The 23,555-nt window shown below is 40.6% G+C and overlaps 1 protein-coding gene across 2 annotated transcripts in view; it reads left to right on the top strand.

Moving 5' to 3' along the window:
• Positions 1-22,845, top strand: part of trrap (transformation/transcription domain-associated protein) — a 69,896-nt gene extending 47,051 nt beyond the window's left edge. For both annotated transcript variants that reach the window (XM_079476754.1, XM_079476753.1), the window contains exons 60-70: positions 2,083-2,284; positions 3,457-3,618; positions 8,388-8,478; positions 8,576-8,775; positions 9,734-9,995; positions 15,840-16,065; positions 16,231-16,448; positions 17,982-18,166; positions 19,427-19,630; positions 21,132-21,326; positions 21,623-22,845. In XM_079476754.1, coding sequence (XP_079332880.1) covers positions 2,083-2,284; positions 3,457-3,618; positions 8,388-8,478; positions 8,576-8,775; positions 9,734-9,995; positions 15,840-16,065; positions 16,231-16,448; positions 17,982-18,166; positions 19,427-19,630; positions 21,132-21,326; positions 21,623-21,907 — 2,230 coding nt within the window. In that variant the 3' untranslated portion in view covers positions 21,908-22,845. The remainder of the gene's footprint in view (positions 1-2,082; positions 2,285-3,456; positions 3,619-8,387; positions 8,479-8,575; positions 8,776-9,733; positions 9,996-15,839; positions 16,066-16,230; positions 16,449-17,981; positions 18,167-19,426; positions 19,631-21,131; positions 21,327-21,622) is intronic.
• Positions 22,846-23,555: the final 710 nt, after the last annotated feature.

Here is a 23,555-nt window from a genome sequence, read left to right as displayed (position 1 = left end):
AATATAAAGACTTTTTAAGCTGCAGATTTATAAGTTGAAGAACCGTTGCTGATAAAGCAAGCTGCAATTTTATATTTTAAACAGAGATGGCAGTATAGAGAAAACATTTGTGGATCATAAATATCTTTGTGTTTTGTGGTGGTAATTCCATTTGACGTTTGAAATCCTGAACTAACTTTGCCACGTAAAAGTATTTCAGAATTGAAATAGGATGCTGACCTTTAAACACCGTAAAGATGGTTCTTCTCTGTGTGATATTTCCTGTTGTCTTTTTATGACAATAAATGTCTTCCTCTATGTTGGTTAAAGCAGTTTTTCAAATATGAATAATATTCTAGAGCAAAACTGCTTCACTGCTTTTCTTTTAGCAATGATCACCCCCCCTTATATTTTTAAAACTTTCTAATATTACATCCATAATGTGTTAGAATCTGTTTGAGCTTAATAGATCAAGACTTAAATGAGCTTCATCTTATTGAACCATCAACTAATTTAGATGAGGGCCCCCTTAGCAACACCTGAGCTCAGTTCAGACACGTCACTTCATCTTTTCCCCAACGTGGACGAATTGATGGCGACCCCAGAGCCCGGCGCTGGATTGAAATAGCTTATTAAATACACATGCTGAATAATTAACTGAATAGCAATTTGTGAAATCTCTGCGATCAGCAGAACTTTCCTCCGGTCTCAGAAGGGCCCTAATGCAATCATTACATTTTCTCGCTCTGTGAATATTAACATAGAGATTTGATAAAGCAGCGGAGCTGTTGGAGGAAGACGTCTGACTCTTGACTGGGTGTAGAGAGTTCGTATGCTCTCCAGGCCCGACTTTCAGTAAAGGCAAGGAGCGGAAACACATTATACATGTCCACGACTGACAGAACGCTTCAGTGGTATGGAGCTCCCCTGACTCCCATCGCAATCAAGTGTAATTCTGTTGCTTGCCACGTACTCATTGAAAGTTCTCATTATACGTGATTGGTTTAGTAGGTGTGTCATGTTGGGGAAACATTTGGAGATGTGATGGTGAGGATGGAGGATTGGTGCATCGATGATGACTCACTGTTATAACGCTTTATAAATCTCTCATATGGCCTCTCCAGATTAAATGATTTTAGGCCAATTTGCATGTCGTAGGACATCGTAGTAATTAATTAACGACACGGGATGTCGAGACGCAAGATTCAATCGTGTCGTCCCGTATAGTTCATATGACAACCACAACTGGTCCTGAGAGGTCACACGGCAGAAAGACTAGCATGTTACATTTTTTCCTGGTTGTTGTGACGTTGACGTGCATTTGGGACATTCCATCTAATGAGTGCCATTTGCTTGTAACTCTCTTTCAAATTAAACTTGATTTTAAAACGGAATCTTAACAACATGAATTTGTTCAGAATGTGTATTGGTCAGTTTCAGGTTATTGGATGCATTTTGTAGCAGGATTGAAAGTAACTAAATTTTTAGCATAGAATTTTTATTACATTAAATAGAGCTACATAGCATCAGGACATTAAGCAAATTCTAATTATTGACCAAAAATTCATTTTTTATATAAATAGAACTCTAAAGATATGGAGGTTACAGGACTTTAAATTGACTATTTAAGTTCAACACCCCCAGTCATACCTTCAAAATCATTACATACAGAAAAATAACCTTGAGAAAGGCCCATGGCCTTCAGACAATCCAGATTATGTAATTGTCTGTTCTGAAATGTGTCTTGTATGTTTCAAGGTTTTCTAAGGGGCAATAGGACGGAGTTAAAACTGAAAGACATTAAAATGTGTATTTTGTCTACAATATTATGTGTTTCTTCTTAAAAAAAGAGATTATTTACAGCATATGATATATGGAGTCACACTAAATGAAAGAACTAAGATTTCTGATAGATTTCATTATTATTATGTGATGTATTATGTGCTGAGACATATAATACGTTTTTCTAGGTAGTGAGGTACAGAAATGGCACCAATTTGATGCAGTGGCCCTTATGTTCTTTAGATCGTTGTGGTGTTGACTTCGTTCAAAACATCTCTCCAAATTCATGCTTATTTAAATATTTAATATTTCTTCTTCCAGGTCAGAGGAGGCAAATAAGGCGTTCTCAGCTGCGGTGCAGATGCATGATGTTCTGGTGAAGGCCTGGGCTATGTGGGGCGATTACTTGGAGAATATCTTTGTCAAAGACCGCCAACCCCACCTCGGCGTATCTGCCATCACTTGTTACCTACACGCCTGCCGCCATCAGAACGAGAGCAAGTCCCGCAAGTACTTGGCAAAGGTAAGATCTCTTCATGCATTCTAGTGATTTGCAAATGTACTTATTTTAAAATAAGCTAATAACTGATTGATTGTTGGATGTCAGAACTGACTAGTTGTGACCAGTTCCGCCCTGAGGGGTTTTTTTTATACTAGGGTAACTTCTCGCGACCAAATTGTGTCTCTTTAACAGCCATCTTGAGTGTGTCAAACGTACCCATTAGATAGACTCCTTCAATTACCAGAACCACCTGCAGTACCAACCTACCCAGAGGTTAAAATCTTCATTCAACCTCTGTCAGTCCAATCTACACCGTTCTCTGTAGTTTGACCCCTCGCGACGCCTGCATAAGCCAACCATTAAAACACACCGTGAACTCCCCGTCGGTTGTGACCCGTGAACGGTGGGGCCCTGGTGGCCCAAACGCACAGTCACAGAGCTGAAGTCTCCTGAGAGGACAACGTGTTCTCGGTTTTTCTCTCTGCTTTTCAGGTAAAGTGGTCAGCTCAGATGCACAGACTGCGTATTAATGGGCCAGCATCTTTTCGTCAGGCCTGTAATTAGTTTTACCATCAAACCAATTTACCATAACACAGAGGCGAACTCCGCACTCATTTGTGGTCCAATAAACCCATTCTGCTCTCTGATGGCTTTGTTAAATGGAGGGCATATCCGTGTCCCAAAAACACGCATTACTGTGCTCTCTTTCTGAATTAATGCAGTTGCAGCGGAGGGGATGCGTCGCAGCAGGACCGATGAACCTCCAATGATGGATGTAATTATATTATTAGGCCCGAAGATGGCTTTTGTATGGATATCATCACGTGGAAGCCTGCTCGCATTGTATGCCACATCAAACAGCTCCACACCATTTGGGTTTTTCCACTTTGGGGTTTAATGCGAGGAGCACATTAGATTACGTCTGGAGTGCCGCTGGCCACTAAAGCTACAGAGACATTGGCGTATTTTAGGCTTGATTAATGAGAATAGCTGTACGCTAGTTATCCGTAATTATTTGCAAGCTGCGCAGCCCGCCGCTGTCCTGCGCTTATGGTCTCCATCAGACCTCAACTCGGAGGTTGTGAACTGTTGGCGTTGATTCATAAAAAAACAACAAACAAGAGTTGCTTACTAGTGGAAGTGATTTCTCTGTTCCTTTCCTTATTAGTCTGTCTCCTTCTTCACCTCATCAGGTGCTGTGGCTGTTGAGCTTTGACGATAAGAATACACTGGCAGATGCTGTGGACAAATACTGCATAGGAGTGCCGCCCATCCAGTGGCTGGCCTGGATCCCTCAGCTCCTCACATGTCTGGTGGGCTCGGAAGGGAAACCTCTCCTCAACCTCATCAGCCAGGTTGGCCTTCTTACTATACTACCTTTTGTTAGCCGCACATTTGTATTTGACTGATCTATCCACTTTGGGGATACAAATCTGTTGAAGTTAAATGAACACATGAAAGGCCTTGTGGTCCGTCTGATTGAGATGAATTTCTTTTGCTCTTCAGCAAGAGATAGTGTGCCGTCAGTACCCTCTTTGTCAAATGTATGCGTGCTGCTTCCCTTCTGCCTTTTTAATTATTTATGCAAAGCATTGTTATTAAGTTAATATCAAACGGCCTCGAACTGTGGAAACAGAACTGCAAATTAAACAAGAGACTAATTTGCCCTCCTTGATGGAGTTTTATTTCCAAGCCATTTAAAGAGCTCCTGAAATTCAAAGAGGAAACAGCTGCTCCAGGGGCTGCTGAGAAGGAGAGGGAGAGAGAATTAAAGTTCACTCAAAAATGAATATTCCAGTTCCAGTAGTGTATGCACTAAAAAGTTAGTGTAATTTTCGGTGAAATAATTCACACAAAAGTACATTTTAAAGCTGTGAAAATCAATAAATGATGTTGTTTAAATTGAGTAAATCTAAGTAATGCAAATATTTCTATTAGATGTATATTAAAAATATAATTGTCTCAAACATGGTTCAGTATATAAAAAAAATTTAAAATAAAAAGAAAAGCATAAAAAATTTGGTACATCAGGCATAATTTTGCAAGTGTCTATTTTAGTAAATGGCAATCATTTGTTTCATCCATATTTCTAAAAGCGTAGGAACATGATACATTTTTTCACTGAAAACCATGTCCTCTGGTGTGACACCAGATCCTGATTTTAAATCGGGGAAATCCACGAACAACATTCATTTTCTAAAAAGACCTCATTCAAGATCATGTTGCTAAATCCCCTGTGAGGCACATGGCGTGTGTACATGGTATATTTTTTGTCTCAAAATTGTTCGAAAATTTAGATAACACTTTTATAGTGGTTCTATATTCAAAAATCTGTAAGTTATGTTGACCGTCGGTGTTACGTCTTTATTAAAAACTACTATGTTAAAATACATGCAATTTTTTTGCTAACTGCTGTTGACAGGTTAGCTACAAACAGCACAGTCATTCGCTAAGACAAAAGGCTGAAACGTCCTTCGGTGTGACAGATATTGTCCACCGGTGTGACATTAAGTCATTTAGCAGACGCTTTTATCCAAAGCGACTTACAAGTCAGAGAGAGTTCTGGGAGCAATAAGCGATATGTCATACAAGAGCAATAGTACAATAGGTGCTAATACAAAGTTACTAGTTTCAACAAAAGCTAGACCACTACCTGTTGAGAGAAAGAGAGAGTGTAAATTTTTTGTTCCATTTTTTCAAGTATTCCCGGAAGAGATGGGTTTTAAGTTGTTGTTTGAAGGTTGTGAGAGATGTGGTTGACCGGACCGCGTTAGGAAGAATGTTCCACCAGGAAGGAGTTGTGAAGGAGAATGAGCGGGAAAGGGATTTTCAAGTACAAGCCGCCGCTCGTTTGCTGAACGCATGGGTTCTTGATGGGGTGTGGTAGGGTGTGAAAGTATGCCTGTGCAGATCCAGTGATAGTCCTGTAGGCAAGCATCAATGACTTGAATCTGATACAGGCTTTAACCAGTAGCCAGTGGAGAGAGATGAAAAGGGGTGTCACATGAGCCCTTTTGGGCTGTTGGAAGACAAGGCGTGCTGCTGCGTTTTGAACCAGCGGAAGTGGTTTGATAGCCTTTGCAGGAAGACCAGCAAGGAGAGCATTGCAGTAGTCCAACCTTGAGATTACCAGGGCCTGGGCAAGGAGTTGTGCCGCATGCTCAGTGAGATAGGGTCTAACCTTTCAAATGTTGAATAAGGCATATCGGCATGATCACGTTGTCTTTGCAATGTGATCATTAAAGGACAGCTGTTCTTTAAATATGACTATGAAGTTCCTGGCTGTATTGAAAGGAGTGTTTGTAGATTGTAGAGTTGGATGGTGAGATTGTGACAACTGTACTGTTACACAACAGTACAAGGTCTTTTTAAAAGCTTTTCAGTGTTTCCCACAGAATTTAGTAGAGACTGTGGTGCTGATGATGTCACATACCAATTAGCATATTTGTTATGTCATCACGTCTTGTTTGCGTTTGATTGTCTATATCTAATATCTGTTATTAAATGCACTCTTACCCACTGCTTCGCGGGGCTTATTGCTTTTCTAAAATGGTTAATCACAATCCATTGCAAGGTTTCATAAAATAAAGTACAAAAATCAGTGTTTATAATGGCTTAGAACTCGGTTCAGCCAATCAGCATCAAGGACCAGAACTGACCGTTTTATAAATGGTATTTTAACACAACTGAATGCTATTTTCACATTTTATCTGTTCTGTTAAGTGTGACTTTAAAAATGTATGAACAAGGAGGCGTTTTGAAGAATGAGATTTTCCGAGTTTTCTGAACCCCAGTTTTGGGTGACAAAAAATATAAATGTAGGTCGTTTTTCACTTATCTTGACTGCAACTCTAGTTCTTTTTGACATCTGAGAGCGTTCATGAGCTGTAGCATCAGTCAGACCTGTGAATTGGAAAAGCCTGTGGAAAGATCTGACTTGTAAAGAATGATTTGTTCACAAACTACTACTTCTCTTATGCATAAGCCAAGGAGAGTTTAGATGGAGTACAGTCGGAAAAGGAGGAAAAAGATTGAAAGCTCAGGCCTCATTCATTGTAAATGCATAGAAAAAGACATTCCTCAAAATGTCTCCTTTGGGGATGATGAACAAATGATGACTTCATTTTCCTTTTCTAGTGGTGACTATAACCTACTTATAAAACTGCCAAAATCCTTCTCTCGTTCACTCCAAACGGGTTTTGCGTGAAGCTCTATCTGCCGTGTCTCCTCACATAGACGTTTCAAACCAGCGACTCCTAATCTCTCCATTCAACTCACACTCACAAATATACTGGAAATGCTTCACTTTGAGATTAAGTGCACTTGAATGCCAGATAAGCACCAAATGAAATGGATATGTGTGCACACCATCATCTCAATTAATGGAGTTGTCAGAGCCGTTTTGGGAATGACACTTATCCCTCTCGAAGGATCTTTTGGTCTGATCTAATGGGGAAAATGTAGTTGTTTTGTAAAACCCTCAAAATTTTCGACGGATGAGGCACCTTTATCTTGGGCTTTGAATTATTTAGCTTTGCTCCTCTTGGTTGGATGTTTTAAAAACGTTTGCTAAAATATTGATGAAGGTGAGCTGTGGGGTGCCTCGAGTTGAAACAGAGACGAGGAACACTCAACACCTTTACGCACACACACACGCCCTAAAATATGATGAGGCTTTTCGCCAATTTTAGGGGCGATATCTTTCCCTTTCGCCTCGTTCATTTTTAATGCCACACTTAACAAGCTCTTAACAGAAGGCCGTTGCTGCTTTTCATGTGAAAGCCCATCTGGACGCGGAGGTGTCTCTTTACGCCTAAAGGCCAGGCTGCTTTCTGAAGCAAGCTTGACGGTGATCAAGTTTCCTCTCTAATGGCCTGCTTAAGCTGTGTGCCGTGAGAACTGAGAGGGGATGTGGCGGGTTTCACGTGGAACGGTGGCTGATGCTTCCATGCTTGTCCTTATTCCCCTCACACTGATATGGACGCATTCACACCCTCACAGGTATCGCGGTGGAGAGGGAGAAAAAGGAGAGGATGGAGTGATCAGGGCGATTCCAGTGCCATGCATGTTACATTTTCAGTCAAAACTTGAAATAAATTCTCGTGAACATTGCCGTACGCACGTGAACATTGCGTTACGGACGTGAACATTGCCGTACGTACGTGAACATTGCGTTACGCACGTGAACATTGCCGTACGCACGTGAACATTGCGTTACGGACGTGAACATTGCCGTACGCACGTGAACATTGCCGTACGCACGTGAACATTGCCGTACGCACGTGAACATTGCGTTACGGACGTGAACATTGCCGTACGCACGTGAACATTGCCGTACGCACGTGAACATTGCCGTACGCACGTGAACATTGCGTTACGGACGTGAACATTGCCGTGCGCACGTGAACATTGCGTTACGGACGTGAAGATTGCCGTACGCACGTGAACATTGCGTTACGGACGTGAACATTGCCGTACGCACGTGAACATTGCGTTACGGACGTGAACATTGCCGTACGGACGTGAACATTGCGTTACGGACGTGAACATTGCCGTACGCACGTGAACATTGCCGTCTTACCATGCCGAACATTGTGTCACAGATGTGACAATTCATTTACCTGACTATGGAAAACAAAAATATATTATTTGTCACTTCGTCACCTCTCTGCAATTGCTCATCGAAACAGGTAGCCACTCTAGGCATTGGGTCAACGTTTAAAGTGCAAAAAAAATTTGTCTTTAGAATTTTGTAAATATAATACAAGAACAAGATTTGTCTTTTTGTAAACACATCAGTGTCATTCTGACAAACACATGAGCTCTTAGGCCGAGCATTATACATTATGAACCTTTTTTGTGATCCTTCTCAAGGGCACAGCAGATTTCACTGTGTGTGTGTGTAGTTCTGGTCTGACAAGCTTTTAGCGAGTGTCATATTGAGCCATGGTTTTAATCTGCCCTTGATGTTTGTCCATCTCCTCGTTCCCCCTACGGTTTCATTTTCAAAAGCCTGCACTATCACCGAAAAGTTTCAAAACATGTCATCAGCACGTTCCCCTTTCTCACTCTGTCCGAGCCCACAGGGACTATCTGAAATGTAATCCACCACTGTTTCACTTAGGTTGGACGTGTATACCCTCAAGCCGTGTACTTTCCCATCCGAACCCTGTACCTGACGCTGAAAATCGAGCAGAGGGAACGATACAAGAGCGGTATGAGTTTTTTTAGAGAACTTGCATTGAACTTTATAAAGCACAAAGTCATCTTTCCTGTCTTTTGTGTTCCTGTATTGATGTTTGTTTTTTTCAGACTCTGGCCAGCAGCAGCCAAGTTCAGCGGCGGCCCAGACCCACTCTGCGTCCGACCCTGGTCCCATCCGAGCCACGGCTCCCATGTGGCGCTGCAGTCGGATCATGCACATGCAGCGTGAGCTCCATCCCACCCTGCTCTCTTCTCTGGAGGGCATCGTGGACCAGATGGTGTGGTTCAGGGAGAACTGGCATGAGGAGGTGAGCTTTATTTTGGAGAGTGAATAAGTTTAGGGATTTTCACTGTATCTGATGTTTATTTGTGCATTGTTTATTCACTGAATTAATGTTGGTTACATGGATAGTCAGGTAAATTACAAACATGATCAAGATCCCAGGCTTATGTGAAAAATTTCCTCCGCTTTTAAGCGTGAAAAGCCCATTTTTGTATTCCAGAAGTGCCTACCTCTTAAGGAACATCAGCCCAGAGCACAAGTTAAACATGACGTGAATGCTTTTTCTGTCCAGTTTGCTTACGTTCTTTATCCCGACGCCCTGCGCTCTCAGAGCCACACACACAGAGCGTTTTTCAGAGGACCGGCTGACCAGATGAAAGCTGACAGGGGGGAAAGATTGGGGCTCAGTGAGGCTGAAAAGTGCTTTTGCAGGGCAGGTGGACGCAGGCACTCCGGCGTTAATCGGGCTTTGGCGAGTGGCTCGCCGTGATTGATGGGTAAAGAAGGATCGCTGGGAGATTGGATTTGCCATGACAGGGCCGATGCGATGATGCGTCGAAACTGGACAGTAACTGAGAAACAGGGACACTCCTGTGGGACGCTTGCCGGTAGACCGTAGAGCAGGATAGAAGAAAGGACAGGGATAGAAAGTTTAGCAAGAAGATTTGGAGGTGGAAAGAAATGTAGTGTTTAATTTAGCAGACATTGATAAAGTGTAGTACCAGTCTAAATTATTCAGCGATCTTCTTCACTTGAAGTCTTGGCGTAATCTCTGCAGCAAAGACTCAAAGAGGAGGTTTTTTTCTTGATTTCTCTGGCGAACATCTGGGTTCTGAAGGATTTAAAATATTATCAAAATGGCAAATGGGTTGAATATGTGGAAATTACGTTATCCTTCATGGTAAATTGATGAAGACTGGTAAAACATAAATTTTCTTGTAGCTTCTCGCTCGCCTCACTCTTTTCTGTTTCTTTTTTCTCAGGTTTTGCGTCAGCTCCAGCAGGGCCTGGCCAAATGCTACTCTGTGGCGTTTGAGAAGAGCGGAGCTGTATCTGATGCTAAGATCACCCCTCACACGCTTAACTTTGTGAAGAAGCTGGTGAGCACTTTTGGGGTGGGGCTGGAGAACGTCTCCAATGTGTCCACTATGTTCTCCAGTGCGGCTTCTGAGTCCCTGGCCCGGCGAGCTCAAGCGACCGCTCAGGACCCCGTGTTCCAGAAGATGAAGGGCCAGTTCACCACAGGTCAGAACACTCACCAACACCACCATGTTACCATATAAAGTGGGTACGGAAAGTATTCAGACCCCCATAAATGTTTCATTCTTTGTTATATTGCAGCCATTTGCTAAAATCATTTAACACAGCACCCCATATTGACAGAAAAACACAGAATTGTTTACATTTTTGCAGATTTATAAAAAAAAAACAGAAATATCACATGGTCCTAAGTACAGTTTCAGTGCAGCTTCAAAGGGCTTTAAACGATACCAGACGATGAATAAGGGTCTTATCTCGACGAAAAGTTACATTTAAAATTAAAATGTATATGCTTTATAAACACATGCTTGCCTTTGCGCTGTTCTGCAAAGCATGCTCACGATGCAGCAAAACCGATAACAGAAATTGCCAGAAACATGCCTACAAACATCGCTCGCTGCTGCCCGCTTTTTGGGAATTACCCGCTTAAGGTTGATATCTATCTAGAGCTTAGAATTCCTGGTTTTGGGTTTATTTAATTTCCAAAGTGTCATTACAGCGGTAAGCCCATAGAGAGCGTTGAAACAAACCTGTATCTTCTGCTATAGCATCTTTGATTAAGAACTTCAAAGGCGATTTTCCCAATATTTCGATTTTTTTAATACTGTCCCATCCTAACAAACCATACATCAATGGAAAGCGTATTTATTCAGCTTTCAGGTGATGTAAAACCCAAAAATATTGACCCGTAAAACGTGTTTTGTTTGTCACAATAACAATGGTAAATCTAAGATATGTAAAAAAATAAAGTATTTTTCTGGTTACTGTCCGTATACGCTGGGCTCTGCTAGAAATTTCGCATTCTGATAGTATTATAAATAACTAAATCCTAGTAATAATACAAAATTATAGTAATTACATTGCTGACAATCAGGTTAAATCTCAAAATCAGATTAAATCTCAGTGTGCAAAACCAAAATTTAGTTTAACGTTGAAACGCATCAAATTACATAAGCGAAATGCTGTTTTTATGTTGTCGCATAACTGTCAGAACATCTTTCTTCATCACTAAAAATAATCACATCCTCCCTCTGCACATTTACACACAATCTCGTTTTTGTCTCTGATCTGCTCAGTGTTAACCACATGACTCTCTACCTCACCGGTTCAGAGAATAATTGATTCTGCGAACCATGTGATTAGATTTAATGGAAAGATGACTATAGACAGTGCTGTGTGTGAATCAAGGTGCCGTTAACTGTAAAGAAGTTACATGATTTGCTCATCAAAGTCAGCATGCTAACTTATAATGTGTGTTACCATTTCTAAAGAAAAACTAAACGCTAATATCCAAAAATGATAGCTGTTTTAAAGGGAGCATGAATTCTAAATGGCCAGTTGGATTATTATGATCTGTGCACATACATATTTAAAAGAAAATCATGTGTCATCGTAATCTTCATTGAAAAACATTCCGCGCTACAACTCTTTATAACATTGTCTCAGCACAGGGGTGGGCTCTGTCCAACTTCCAACGATAGCTTCAATTATCAAATCCTGCCCTTCTTTTTTCTTATTCCTTAAGTTATTTCTCTTTCATATTGACTTTGTTTTTATGTTTTTGTAGATTAAAAGTGAAGTATGTAGTTTGTTTCACTAACCAATTGGCACCAAACGAAAAGCATGATTGGCTGAGACAATGCTGTATCTGGCTCGGCTGTTTCACAAATTAGTTTGGTGCTGCTTGTACAACACACATCACACACTTCACATCAAACTTTGTCTTCGAAAGAGGGCTGTGTATTTTTTTTGTGTGACTTTACCTTTCAACTCCAAATGTCAGAACCTTCACTCTCCCAAAAATATTTGTTAAGTTGGCACGGCTCTTACCTCCGGCCAGTTTTGTACACATTGCACAACAGTAACCTTCCAGTACCCCTGGCGTAGACCCGGCTCTCTGAAAGCAGAGCATGTGTTAAAACAAACTCCCCCTCCGGCTGTCCTGTGCTCAGGAGAGCAGAATGTGTTTATACTTCCCTTTCCCCATCCACCTAGAGTTCCGCCAGTAAACCTTGAATCCTAAAGTTAGTGCATCTCTCTCCAGATTTTCAGCCCTATCCAGAGGCCCCTGTATGTTTGTGGCCCTAGAGGATTGTTAGGGTTGTAAAGTGTAAAACAGATGTTGTGGTGCCAGCTGTCTCTGGGCAGTGAGGCGTGGCCAGTGCCCTCGGCGCTCTCAGCCTGCCTGGCATCACGTGCCAGCGGGAATGAATTTTGGAGGGGAACCAGAAGAGCAAATAGCTCCACGACACTTTTTTCCTGTGTATCTTTCACTCCTTATGCTGTGTCTACTCCCAGATTCTCCGCTTCCCAAATGCTGGTTTACTCGCACATGTGCAAACAAACACGCAGCGTCATTCGTCCAATCATAAGCATACCATGTGCATGCGTTATGGTTTAGAAGATGATGCCATTTCTAGATATTTATGGAAAGTTCATTATGTGCTCTGCCTTATGTCATTTTAAACTCACATGAACTTTTTAAAACCTTTGAAACAAAAGCAGTTTGCAGAGTGTTCATTTTTATACACTGAAATCAAATCTACTGTACTTTCATTGTGTGAAAGAGCATGTTTGAAATAATTTCAAAAAATCTTTGGAGTTACAAAGTCCAGGTACATATAATAGTCATGATACGAATGAGAAATATTTGGCAACACTTTACAATATGGTTGTATTTGTTAAGATGTACAGTAATGGATTAACTAACATGAATTGACAATGAGCAATATCGTTTTAGCATTTATTAATCTTAATGGCAATATAATTATTAATGTTAGTTGTGTGCGTTAACTAATGTTAACAGATACAACCTTTGATTTTAATCAACCTTTTATTTGTATTCGTAAATTATTAATTAAACAACATGTAAATGATAAAATAAACATGAATTAAAATGAATAAATGAAGTAAAAGGATTGTTCATGTTACTAATGCATTAACTAATTGTTAAACATAACAACCTTATTGAAAAGTGTTACCGAAATTGTTGATATTGTAGTCTTTCATCTTTAGTTTTTATTTATAAATGCTGCTTTACAGACTGCTGATGGCTTTACAATATTTTCAATAACCGTAGTATTTACATCCATGACTGTCAATATTGTGCTAATGCTGTACGTGTTTAAAATAATAACTCATTTATAATATAATAAATAATAAATGACTTTTAAAATTCCTACACTAGTATTTTAAGTCTAACTCATTGGCCCAAAAGTTTTATAAGAAATGAAATGTCAAATTCATGTATTTTGAAATTATGCATAAAAAAACTATTTTAATACAGATTGCGATAATAAAGAGTTCATTCGTTGTTTTTGTTGATTTAACTTAAAAATAAATTACCTGGTTGACTTTAAAATTTGGGTTAATCCAATGAATTTGATTGAAAATTGGCAAACAATTTGAGGTCAAAATTAAATAAGAAAATTACAGTGGATAGTTAATCTTTTAACGTGACATTTACCATGAAATAATTCTTTTTCGTGACAGACAAAATATAAAGTAACAGATCGAGTTCTGAAATGCGTTACTGTAGCGAGGTTACGTTGTCGTCTGCATTGATATAAGGCATATGCAGGTCTCTGCAGTGCTGGAGCTGTTCAGGGCTCCCGTTGCGCTCTACAATGTGTTCACTCAGGCATTTCAGTGATGGAATTTAAAGCAGAGAATTCACAAGAGACAGCTGCGCAGCAAGCAGCGCGGGTAGACGCCCGTCGAGGGGGTTGTATTTTTAGCGCTCGGCCAACTCCGCTGTCCCAGCATTATTAGGTGCAGGAAACATCCGGCTTCGCTGTATCTCATTCACAGGTCAGAGAGCCGGGACTTTGTTTTCCACAGCTGTGAGGCGCTGAAATCCCTATGAGCTGAGCTGATCCCGGGTCAGTGAGACTGAAATCGCACTCCATCCCCCTGCGCGTGTACAAAAACCTATCCATTTATCAGACGAGAACTGCACTGCCCAGGAGACGCTTGTGAGCGGCGTTATCTAGGAAAACTCCTTACTTCAGGGCCAAACGCTGCAGGGGGCAGACTACCCTTTTTTTTCTAAAATGATTACGCCGTGCTGACTGCTGTGCATTTCAAGTCACATCTCTTTCATATGCTCACTGGTCATTAAGCACCAAAACACTCTTAAAGACGGATTAAAGATTTTATAAGACATTCTGATTCAGGGTGCGGAAATGGATGGAATCAGTGATGATATGGCTGTCCACTGCTAATCAAAATGTCAAACAGGAGATTGACATTATTAGCAGTGTCGTAGGCTCATCATTTAGTGCCGTGGTCTCATCTCACTGGATTTACTCTTGACATTAGTGCTATCTCAAAGCATGATGCTTAAAATGAAAGCCTCTAGGGTCAAAATGTTGTCCAAAATGAAACGCCAATCCTTTTCCTTTTTGCATTCATGTGCTTTTATTACCAGCTGTATGAAGGTGGAGCAGCTTTTAGCCTATTTGATGAAGACGTTCTGCCCTGAGGTTGAATCTAAAATTGGGAACGTGGCTTGCATTCCGACCACACCTTTTGTGCGCACTCTCCGGTTTAATGCGCAATGTCATTGAGAAGTTGCATTGAGAGGTTAATCCTTTTTTGCCTCCTCATGAACCTTGATGCTATCAGCACCTTCACATCGCAAGGGAGACCTGGGAGGAAGTCGCCCCCCCCCCTTCTGTTCCCTGATCCAGAGATAACATCTTTCTCTATCTTCACAGGCCACGTCTACCTCTTTCAAACCTAATGTATTTCTTTCATTGTGTTCATGTGAATGTGGCCGGTTATGTCTTAAAGGGATTTAGATTTATTCAAGCCGTGTTTGCTCTGCTGAAAACAACGGAAGGGGTTTTCATTTAATCATATTAGGTTTTTTTAATCAATCGATGAATCAATAAAAAAAATTATCAGATTTATCGCACATAACATTAATGTTTTAAAATATACTTTTACATTTAATCTTCAAATTAATGTAGAAACAACAGATTTCTTTAACAGCATCATTTTATGAATGAAAGCCAACATTCTGATATTAGTACGGTTACTGATGTCTCCATTAAATTGATTACTTTTGATTTATTCTAACCATTAATAATGAATTGGTAGGAAACACTAAAAACAGTCTTTAATGCTAAATTCTAAATGAAATAAACAAGAATTCTCATTAAATCTACAAAACACATTGAATTCCTCTTTTCTTTTGTTCTTTCATTAACATAAATGACAGAAGTCACAGCAGTAGGTTTAAGAACGCAGCCCCTTTAAGAGCTGTCTTTTTACACAAATGACACCTCTCCCGTTTTCACAACTCTATGCATTCATTTAAGATTTTATTTCACACGAAGTCTGTACTAAGGAAAATGCCAGACAAAACGGGCTTTCTGTCATAATCTTCTGTGGTTTTAATCATTCAAGCATGAAAGAGCACTTAATACTGGTGTGCTGTCTGATAGATTCTAACAGAGATTCACTGACGCAGCCTTTAGCCAGTGACTGTATACACCAGACTGGACCACACTTTGCCGCGTCCCACAGCTAGAAGCTGTCCATCTTCACTAAACAAAGCAACTGTTTCAAAACACGCTTTAGTGGTTTAAAAGCCTGTACACGAATAAGAGCGTGATTATATAATGTAGCCTAGACAAAGGATGACACAACAAACGGATGCTGCGTTAAAACATTCTTATGCATTAATCTGATAAAATTATTCTGATGCGTTAACGTTGACCGCCCTAATTATAATGATTTAATCTGGTGGAAAGCATATTCATTTTTGCCATTCTCATTCTCTTCCATGTTTATATTTGAAATGTCTTCATTTTGTGACTCTAGATTTCGACTTCAGCGTTCCCGGCTCCATGAAGTTACACAATCTCATCTCCAAGCTCAAGAAGTGGATCAAGATCCTTGAAGCCAAGACGAAGCAGCTTCCCAAGTTCTTTCTGATAGAAGAGAAGTGCCGTTTCCTTAGCAACTTCTCAGCCCAAACCGCCGAAGTGGAGATCCCGGGAGAGTTCCTCATGCCTAAGCCCACACACTATTACATCAAGATTGCCAGGTAACAATCAATACGCTCGCACTTTGAGTTGTAGGTGGCTATTGCGAAATGATTTTTTTATTGAACCTTTTCCCCCCTTTGGAGTTCTTAGCAAGACTCCTGCTGAGACCTTAATTCTCACTGATTACTTCATCACTTACCCATCATTCTTACCACCCTCCTAAGGTTCATGCCCAGGGTGGAGATTGTTCAAAAGCACAACACAGCTGCTCGTCGCCTCTACATCCGCGGGCACAATGGAAAGATCTATCCGTACCTGGTGATGAATGACGCGTGTCTCACCGAGTCCCGCAGAGAGGAGCGTGTGCTGCAGCTCTTGCGGCTGCTCAATCCCTGTCTGGAGAAAAGAAAGGAGACCACCAAGAGACACCTTTTCTTTACAGGTACTGCAGCAGCTTGAGATCACACTCAAATCTTTGTTTCCCTCAAATGGCCCTTCTATTGTCACTTAAACAGGTATAGGTCTCGGTTTTATTGCGAGGCCGGTGATTGTTTTAATGGAATAAATGTTAATATTTTAACCTATATATCTGTCAGTTGAAGGGCAGCGGGTTCTGCGTGTGCTGTTTTTAACTTGGTCTATGAACACATGCAGACAGACGTCCTCAGTCGTTGAGTTTCATCTGGTATAAGCATTTGCGTTGCATTTAGAACAGCATGTCCAGTTAAATATAGTTCAACTTAAACTTGGATCCGCTTCATCTGTTTTTGAACACCAGAACAAGAACACGCCTGTTCCTTGTCTGATGGAACCTAAACTGGCGTATTTCCACCGGGCTTATTTAAAACCTTTCGTTTTGCACACCTATTTACAATTGTGTCATGTATATATTGAGCTCTGAATAAGGTTTCAATGCTGCCCATTCGCTCTCAGTGCCAGACTGAATAGCCTAGTTGCGCTCAGACAGATTGAGGGAGATGGAGAACAGAGGAGAGATTGAGGTGAGAAGTAGCAGAAAAAAGCTGTGTGGTGTTAACAGAAGAGGAAAGAGGGGACAGGAGTAGAATGACAAAAAAAATGAGGTTCCCAGTTCCCTGTGGATACGGAGGGTGGAAGATCTAAATTGTATTTCTAGCGAAAGACACTTTAGAGATAAAACTGTCAGGTCGGAGGTCAAGGAGGTCTGTTCTACATCAGTCGCTTTTGTAAATCAAGAGAAAATAGGTTCATTTTACACATATTTAGGTTACACAACGTCATGGTGATTTGTTTGTTTATATATAATGTGATGTATTTTTTTGTTTCAATTAATTGTAGATGTGTCAGGTTCTGTTGTTTGTTTATATTACCCGGTGGTTGTGCGACATGCTTTTTTTTTTAGAGAGTTCTGTGTGTCTTTTCTTTTTTTTTAAATGATTTAACTGAAAACACCGCAAATGACAAGGTTGTATAAACAGGTGAGCAGGTCTTTGGAAATGCTCAGTCATTTTAAAACTTTCAAGGTTAAATCTGACGGTTCTTTGTCAAAGTCAAATAGACTATATTAAAGGTCTAGTTTATAAAATTTGGCAGCATCTAGAGGTGAGGTGGTGAATTGCAACCAATGGCTCTCTCCAACCCTCCCTTTCGAGGCACTAAGGTGGCTGCACAGAACTAAGATGTCGTCACATTTTCACTTCTTTGTGAATAACCTATTTACGAAACATGCTTTGTAGAGCAGCTTTAGGGCTTCTGTAGAAACAACATGGTAAATTCCATGCAAGGGGGCCTGCGTTGTATGTAAATAGAAATAGTTCATTCAATAACAATAAAAACATAATGCTTCACCTCTGAAGAGATAGTTACATGCATATTATTTTGCATTTCTGTCATTAGATCCTCCAAAAAATGACACACTGGAGCTGTCAGAAAGCATTTAAATAAAGGGTTTATACAGCTAACATCTTCTCTAAACCTCCACCTGTTCTCTTTCTAGTCCCGAGGGTGGTGGCCGTGTCTCCTCAGATGCGGTTAGTTGAGGACAATCCGTCATCTCTGTCTCTGGTGGAAATCTACAAGCAGCGGTGTGCTAAGAAGGGCATTGAGCATGACAACCCCATCTCGCGCTATTATGACAGGCTAGCCACGGTTCAGGCTAGAGGAACTCAAGCCAGCCATCAGGTATGCCATGAATAGATGTGCTTAGGTACAAATGTATCCCAGAGGAAGTGCATGTCTCACTGGGTGACTCTCACGGAACACGTCTGGAACATTTCTGGGGTATTTCACCTCTAAACGTAAAGAAACCTTGAGATAAGAAATCCAGCAGATGGCCGATACAGAATATTGCTTAAATGAAACATTTATTGAAGACATGTCTCTTCAAATCAGCGCACTTGAATGGGAAAGATTGAGTAAGTGTGTATTGCAGAGTACAAGATAGCAGTCTAATTCATAGTCATTATACATTGCTCAAAACTTTTAAGGACCTTCTCAAAGTGTTCTGAAGCATGCTTTTGGTTTGTGTTTGTTGGCAGATACTGCTGTTAGTCAAATGGTCACAATCTAAGTTAAATCAAAACTAGAATCTCATATAACACAGTCTGCTGCTCATAACTGCGTTTTAGTTATATTTAGCTTTTAGCCTTTTACTGTTTTATAGGACAGTAGAAAGCCTGACAGGAAAGTAGACGCTCTTGTAGTCAAATGCCACAAAAGACCACCTACAGACATAATGCGTTAATGAGAGGAAACAACAAGTCAGCATTTAAACTTTGGCGGAAGTTTGGTTTAATGACGAAAAACGTACCAAGCAAGCAGAATGTTTTCATTTCAGATTTCTAACACACACTTTCAGCATGTCTCATGGCTGTTAAACAGAAGAAAAAAAACGCTTCTCTATTTGTATGTTTTTCTGCCCCGGTCACGTTCATTTGTAAATTGTGTGCACTTATTTTGTCCATTTGATAGAAAGATCGACCAAAACGCATCTTAATACCAAGTACAAACAGAGTCCGACCCACGGGCACATTTAAGCGGGAAAGTGTGAGTTGCTCAGTCTCACAGCCTCAGAGACAGAGAAATTCTCCGGTACAGAAACGGTAGTTTATCTAGCTATACAATGTGGTATACTGTAAAAATTTAGCCGCTGTGCTCGTCACCAGATTTTGGTGCCAGTGCATACATGTATCCTAAACTATGTGGTTGTGAAGAAACAATAAATACAGTATAAATATAATATAACTATTGTAAAATATATTCTATATAATATTTAAAAAATAAATGTATAAAAATCTCAATGTAACACAATCGTCTTTAACAAGAACCAACACTGAGAGAAGAAGCTTCAAAAAAGGGGGTGAAATGTAATCTTACAATGTTTTCATGAGTTTTACCCCATTTGTGATTTTGTGAATTTTCTCATTTTGCATGTTGTTCTAGGTTTTGCGTGACATTCTGAAAGAGGTCCAGGGAAACATGGTTCCTCGTAGCATGCTGAAGGAGTGGGCTCTGCACACATTCCCTAACGCCACCGACTACTGGACCTTCCGCAAAATGTTTACCATCCAGCTCGCTCTAATCGGCCTGGCTGAGTTCATGCTGCACCTGAACCGTCTCAACCCAGAGATGCTGCAAATCGCACAGGTAACTGATGAATGACTCCTGAAACTCATCCATGTGTTTCATTAAACATACATGGACCCTACAAGTTCAAGGTCACAGTACTGTGTTGCTTTCAGTGTTTGGCATTGCTAACACCGCTCTTGCAGCGTTCTGCATAAGGTCAGAGCAGGTCCGTCGAGTGCATTTGAAAGTCTTTATTAGAAATGATTGTCAACAGGCGTCCCATCCTCTGATCCTAATCTGCGGCTTTCTGACAGGCAGAGAAATGGGCAGCTAAGTGAGTATAGTAAGCCCCCATGCTGCCAGTTCCACTCCACAGATCTCATTAGGCACCAGGAGATTACCGGGACAGGCAGAGAGGACCAGCAGAAATGTTCTGTAGTTCTCTCTCTCTCTCACACACACGTCTTATCACTTCTCGGGTAGCTTTCCATTTGACTTCAGAGTTTTGTTGAGATTGTTCCCGTACGCTATTTGCTTGAATCATATTCTAATACTTATATATTGTGATAGCAAGAGTATCATGGTGCTTAACCCTCCTACTTACCGTTATTTTTCGTGACCAAAGTCATCAAGCTTGGTGCCCATACCAAAATATACTCTTTTTTTTAACTGTTCAAAATGCCGTATTTAAAAATGTAATATTACATTTGTTTTAGGGCAGTTCCGTGCATATGTTTTTACCATAGGTTCACCCAATTGTAAGATTTTCTCTATATATCCATGTTAGGTCTTTTTTAATCACTTTTTTGTGTTTTGAAAGCATATTTTCCATAGCAAGGTAACCAAAAATTTTCACATCCATAACAGTCAATATTCATCATAAATGGTCACATGAAAACTATTTTATATATTTTTGATGTTCTTTAAAGAGCCATCCCTTCTCCGTTAGTTATATACTATGGACTCCAAAGTATGTTGTCTATCAGAAACTCTTTTTGCCACACCCATTCATTTGTCTCTCTTTTAAAATAGAAAGCTTGTGTAGACTGATAGTTTCTTATGTCTGGACTCATCAGAGGTTTAGTAAACATAATAAAGATGGTTCAATATACTAGTATAGTTTTGACTGAAAATATTACATCCATAACACTATTACTCCGCTTTAATTGTTTTAACATTTAGGCACATTTTAGTCTTGTAATTGGAATCTTAAACATGTTGCCTCTCTGATCTGCACTCAAGGACATAAGGCGGCAAATGGAGTATTATATTTTTTGATATTTTAAAATGCTGACACAAGACCTCAGTGGGTGTAGGATCAATACATCCTCGCATTTTTGTGGTTGGATGTGTACAACACTATCCAGTTTTCCAGCACGCTATAGATTAGCTGTTGTCTGATGTTGGTCCATCAGGTCAAACAAGCTCTTTTCCCAAATTTGATCTCCTTTCCTTCACTGGGAGGAAACGAATGACTTGGCGCCACATGATATCCACATCCTCAAATTTTCTGATACATCAGCTAGAAGATTTGAGTTTGTATTGCGTTGGTCGTAATCTGATGTAAATCTCTCAACAGGACACAGGAAAGCTCAACGTCTCGTACTTCCGCTTTGATATTAATGATGCCACCGGTGATCTAGATGCCAACCGGCCCGTTCCTTTCAGGCTTACCCCAAACATCTCTGAGTTCTTGACCACCATCGGCGTGTCTGGACCACTCACTGCCTCTATGATTGCAGTGGCGCGCTGCTTTGCTCAGCCTAACTTCAAGGTATGAATAAAGTGCACACGCAGCATTTTTTCCCCCTCGCATATTTCACAATTCCAGCTTGTCAGATGATGTTCCCTAGTGAGATATTGGGTTAAATTTAGAGAACAAAATCTGTACGAAAGACAAGGATGTTGTGAACTGCTCACTCTTCAAAGCGAAATCAACATTAATTTAATTACACAAACTATGTGAAAAGAATACTAATTGATATGATGTTTATGATGCATATCAAATAAACAAGCTTAAGCTTGTAAATAAACAAATCTTTTAAACGCATGCCAATTACTCTCGCTCAGGTCGATGGCATTTTAAAGGCGGTCCTTCGAGACGAGATCATCGCTTGGCATAAGAAGACTCAGGAAGACACGTCCATGCCTCTGTCCCCAGCTGGACAGCCCGAGAACATGGACAGCCAGCAGCTGGTCTCATTGGTCCAAAAGGCTGTGACTGCCATCATGACCCGACTCCACAACCTGGCGCAGTTCGAAGGCGGAGAGAGCAAAGTAAACACGCTTGTGGCGGCTGCCAACAGCCTGGACAACCTCTGCCGCATGGACCCCGCCTGGCACCCTTGGTTGTAGACAGGCGTGTGACGAACATCAGGGCAGTCTTGCCCTGAAGGAAATACAATACTGTGAAAGTGACTTCTTGAATGTGACAGAGTAAAACTGAGTTAAAGTACAGAAGGGGCATTAATAATGCGGAAATTGTCAGTAAACAAAGTGATACTTACGGTTTTCCGGTATAAGTTACTCGCGGTAATTACGGTTGGCTTTGTTTGGTTAGACAACAAATATTGTTAAACCGATGAGCTTAGTGAGGTGCTTTGGTCAAGATTGTTGTTGGCAAGAGACTATTTTGGAAAATACTGTTTCCACAGCCTTATCCCAGAATCCACACCGGAAAAAGCACGGCAACGATGATTTTATGCAATTCCCATAATGCTCTAGTTTCACGCCTCCACCGTTTCTTTCTGACTGACGGCAGCCTGAGGGATCGTCTTTTAATATTCAGCAATTTAGTTTACATGAATTAACACCCAGCAATGTTCAGCGTGTTGTTATGTGTCAGTTTGTCATTATTTAAAGTTATACGTGGGGTGTTTCTTTCTTTTTACTTTTTGTATATCATGTAAAAATTGCATATTGCATCCATTGCTGTATACTTTTCTACAGGTTTGTTCTATTTAAAGCTGTGATGCGTTTACTTTCAGACATCATCATACATGCTGTCACAGACTACTCAAGGTTTCTTTTTTCTGGAAGGCGGAGACCTTTGAGCCTTAAACCAGGGGTAGCCCGATATTGAGCTAATTCTCGGTTAACTGTCCAAATTCCAGCTCTGAGGTTTTGGACTAAGTTTTTAAAACGGTGTCCCAAAGCTTTTGTATCTGACACACCTAACATTTTTGTAAACATTTCCCTCTATTTTGTAAAGGTACAAAACGTTGTGCCAACTGAAGAATAGTTACCTCTGCAATGTAAATATGCATTTTGTTTTAATAAAATGCTCTTTTTCAAAAAACACCTTTCGCTCTAACTGTGCTGTCTGTGGACATGTTATCCTGTCGTATGATGTGCTTTTTTGTGTGTCTGTGGGTGGTTTGTGATTGAAGGACACTTACTGAAAGAAACCTTGTCTGAGGCTGATTGTCTGAAGTACAGGAGGACCTGAATGAGAGCACGGCAGTCAGGTCAGATCTTTCCCCGTCTCTGCTCCTTTATTACGGCCCTTCAGTTTATCTCACAAAGATCCGTCTTTTGAGTTACGCGTGCTGTCAGCTCTGGCTTCAATCCCATAAACCATTGCATCACCCTGTATGTTTAAACAGCGGTCGCTTATCCCTCGCCTTCTGATCTCTTTCCAACATCAGTCAAGTCGCCGCACTCACACTTTTGTCCTCCTTTTGAGGTCTTTTGGTAACAAATGGCCCTGGATGTACAAGTGTGTTATGTTGACATGAAAGAGTTGCAATATTTGTGTAGGTGTCTGCTCCTCACTGAGGTTTGATGCCCGGTGCCTCCCATCCTACGGGCAGTTGATGTCTAGACTGAATCTGATAGAACAAACAAACCACCATTGCTTCTGCCAGTAAAATGATGGCAGGAAGAAAATCTTGATCTAATTTTAGTCGCTAGTGTGAATCATTATTCCAGATTTAGTGAGCGGATTGACCTTGCATACCATTTATAAGGCACCAGCTGCAGATGTGCGATAAAATGCAAGATA

Source organism: Barbatula barbatula (assembly GCF_947034865.1).
Source record: "Barbatula barbatula genome assembly, chromosome: 16".
Lineage (NCBI taxonomy): Eukaryota > Metazoa > Chordata > Actinopteri > Cypriniformes > Nemacheilidae > Barbatula > Barbatula barbatula.
Note: the sequence above shows the minus strand (reverse complement) of the source record. Positions and strands in the feature narration are given on the sequence as shown.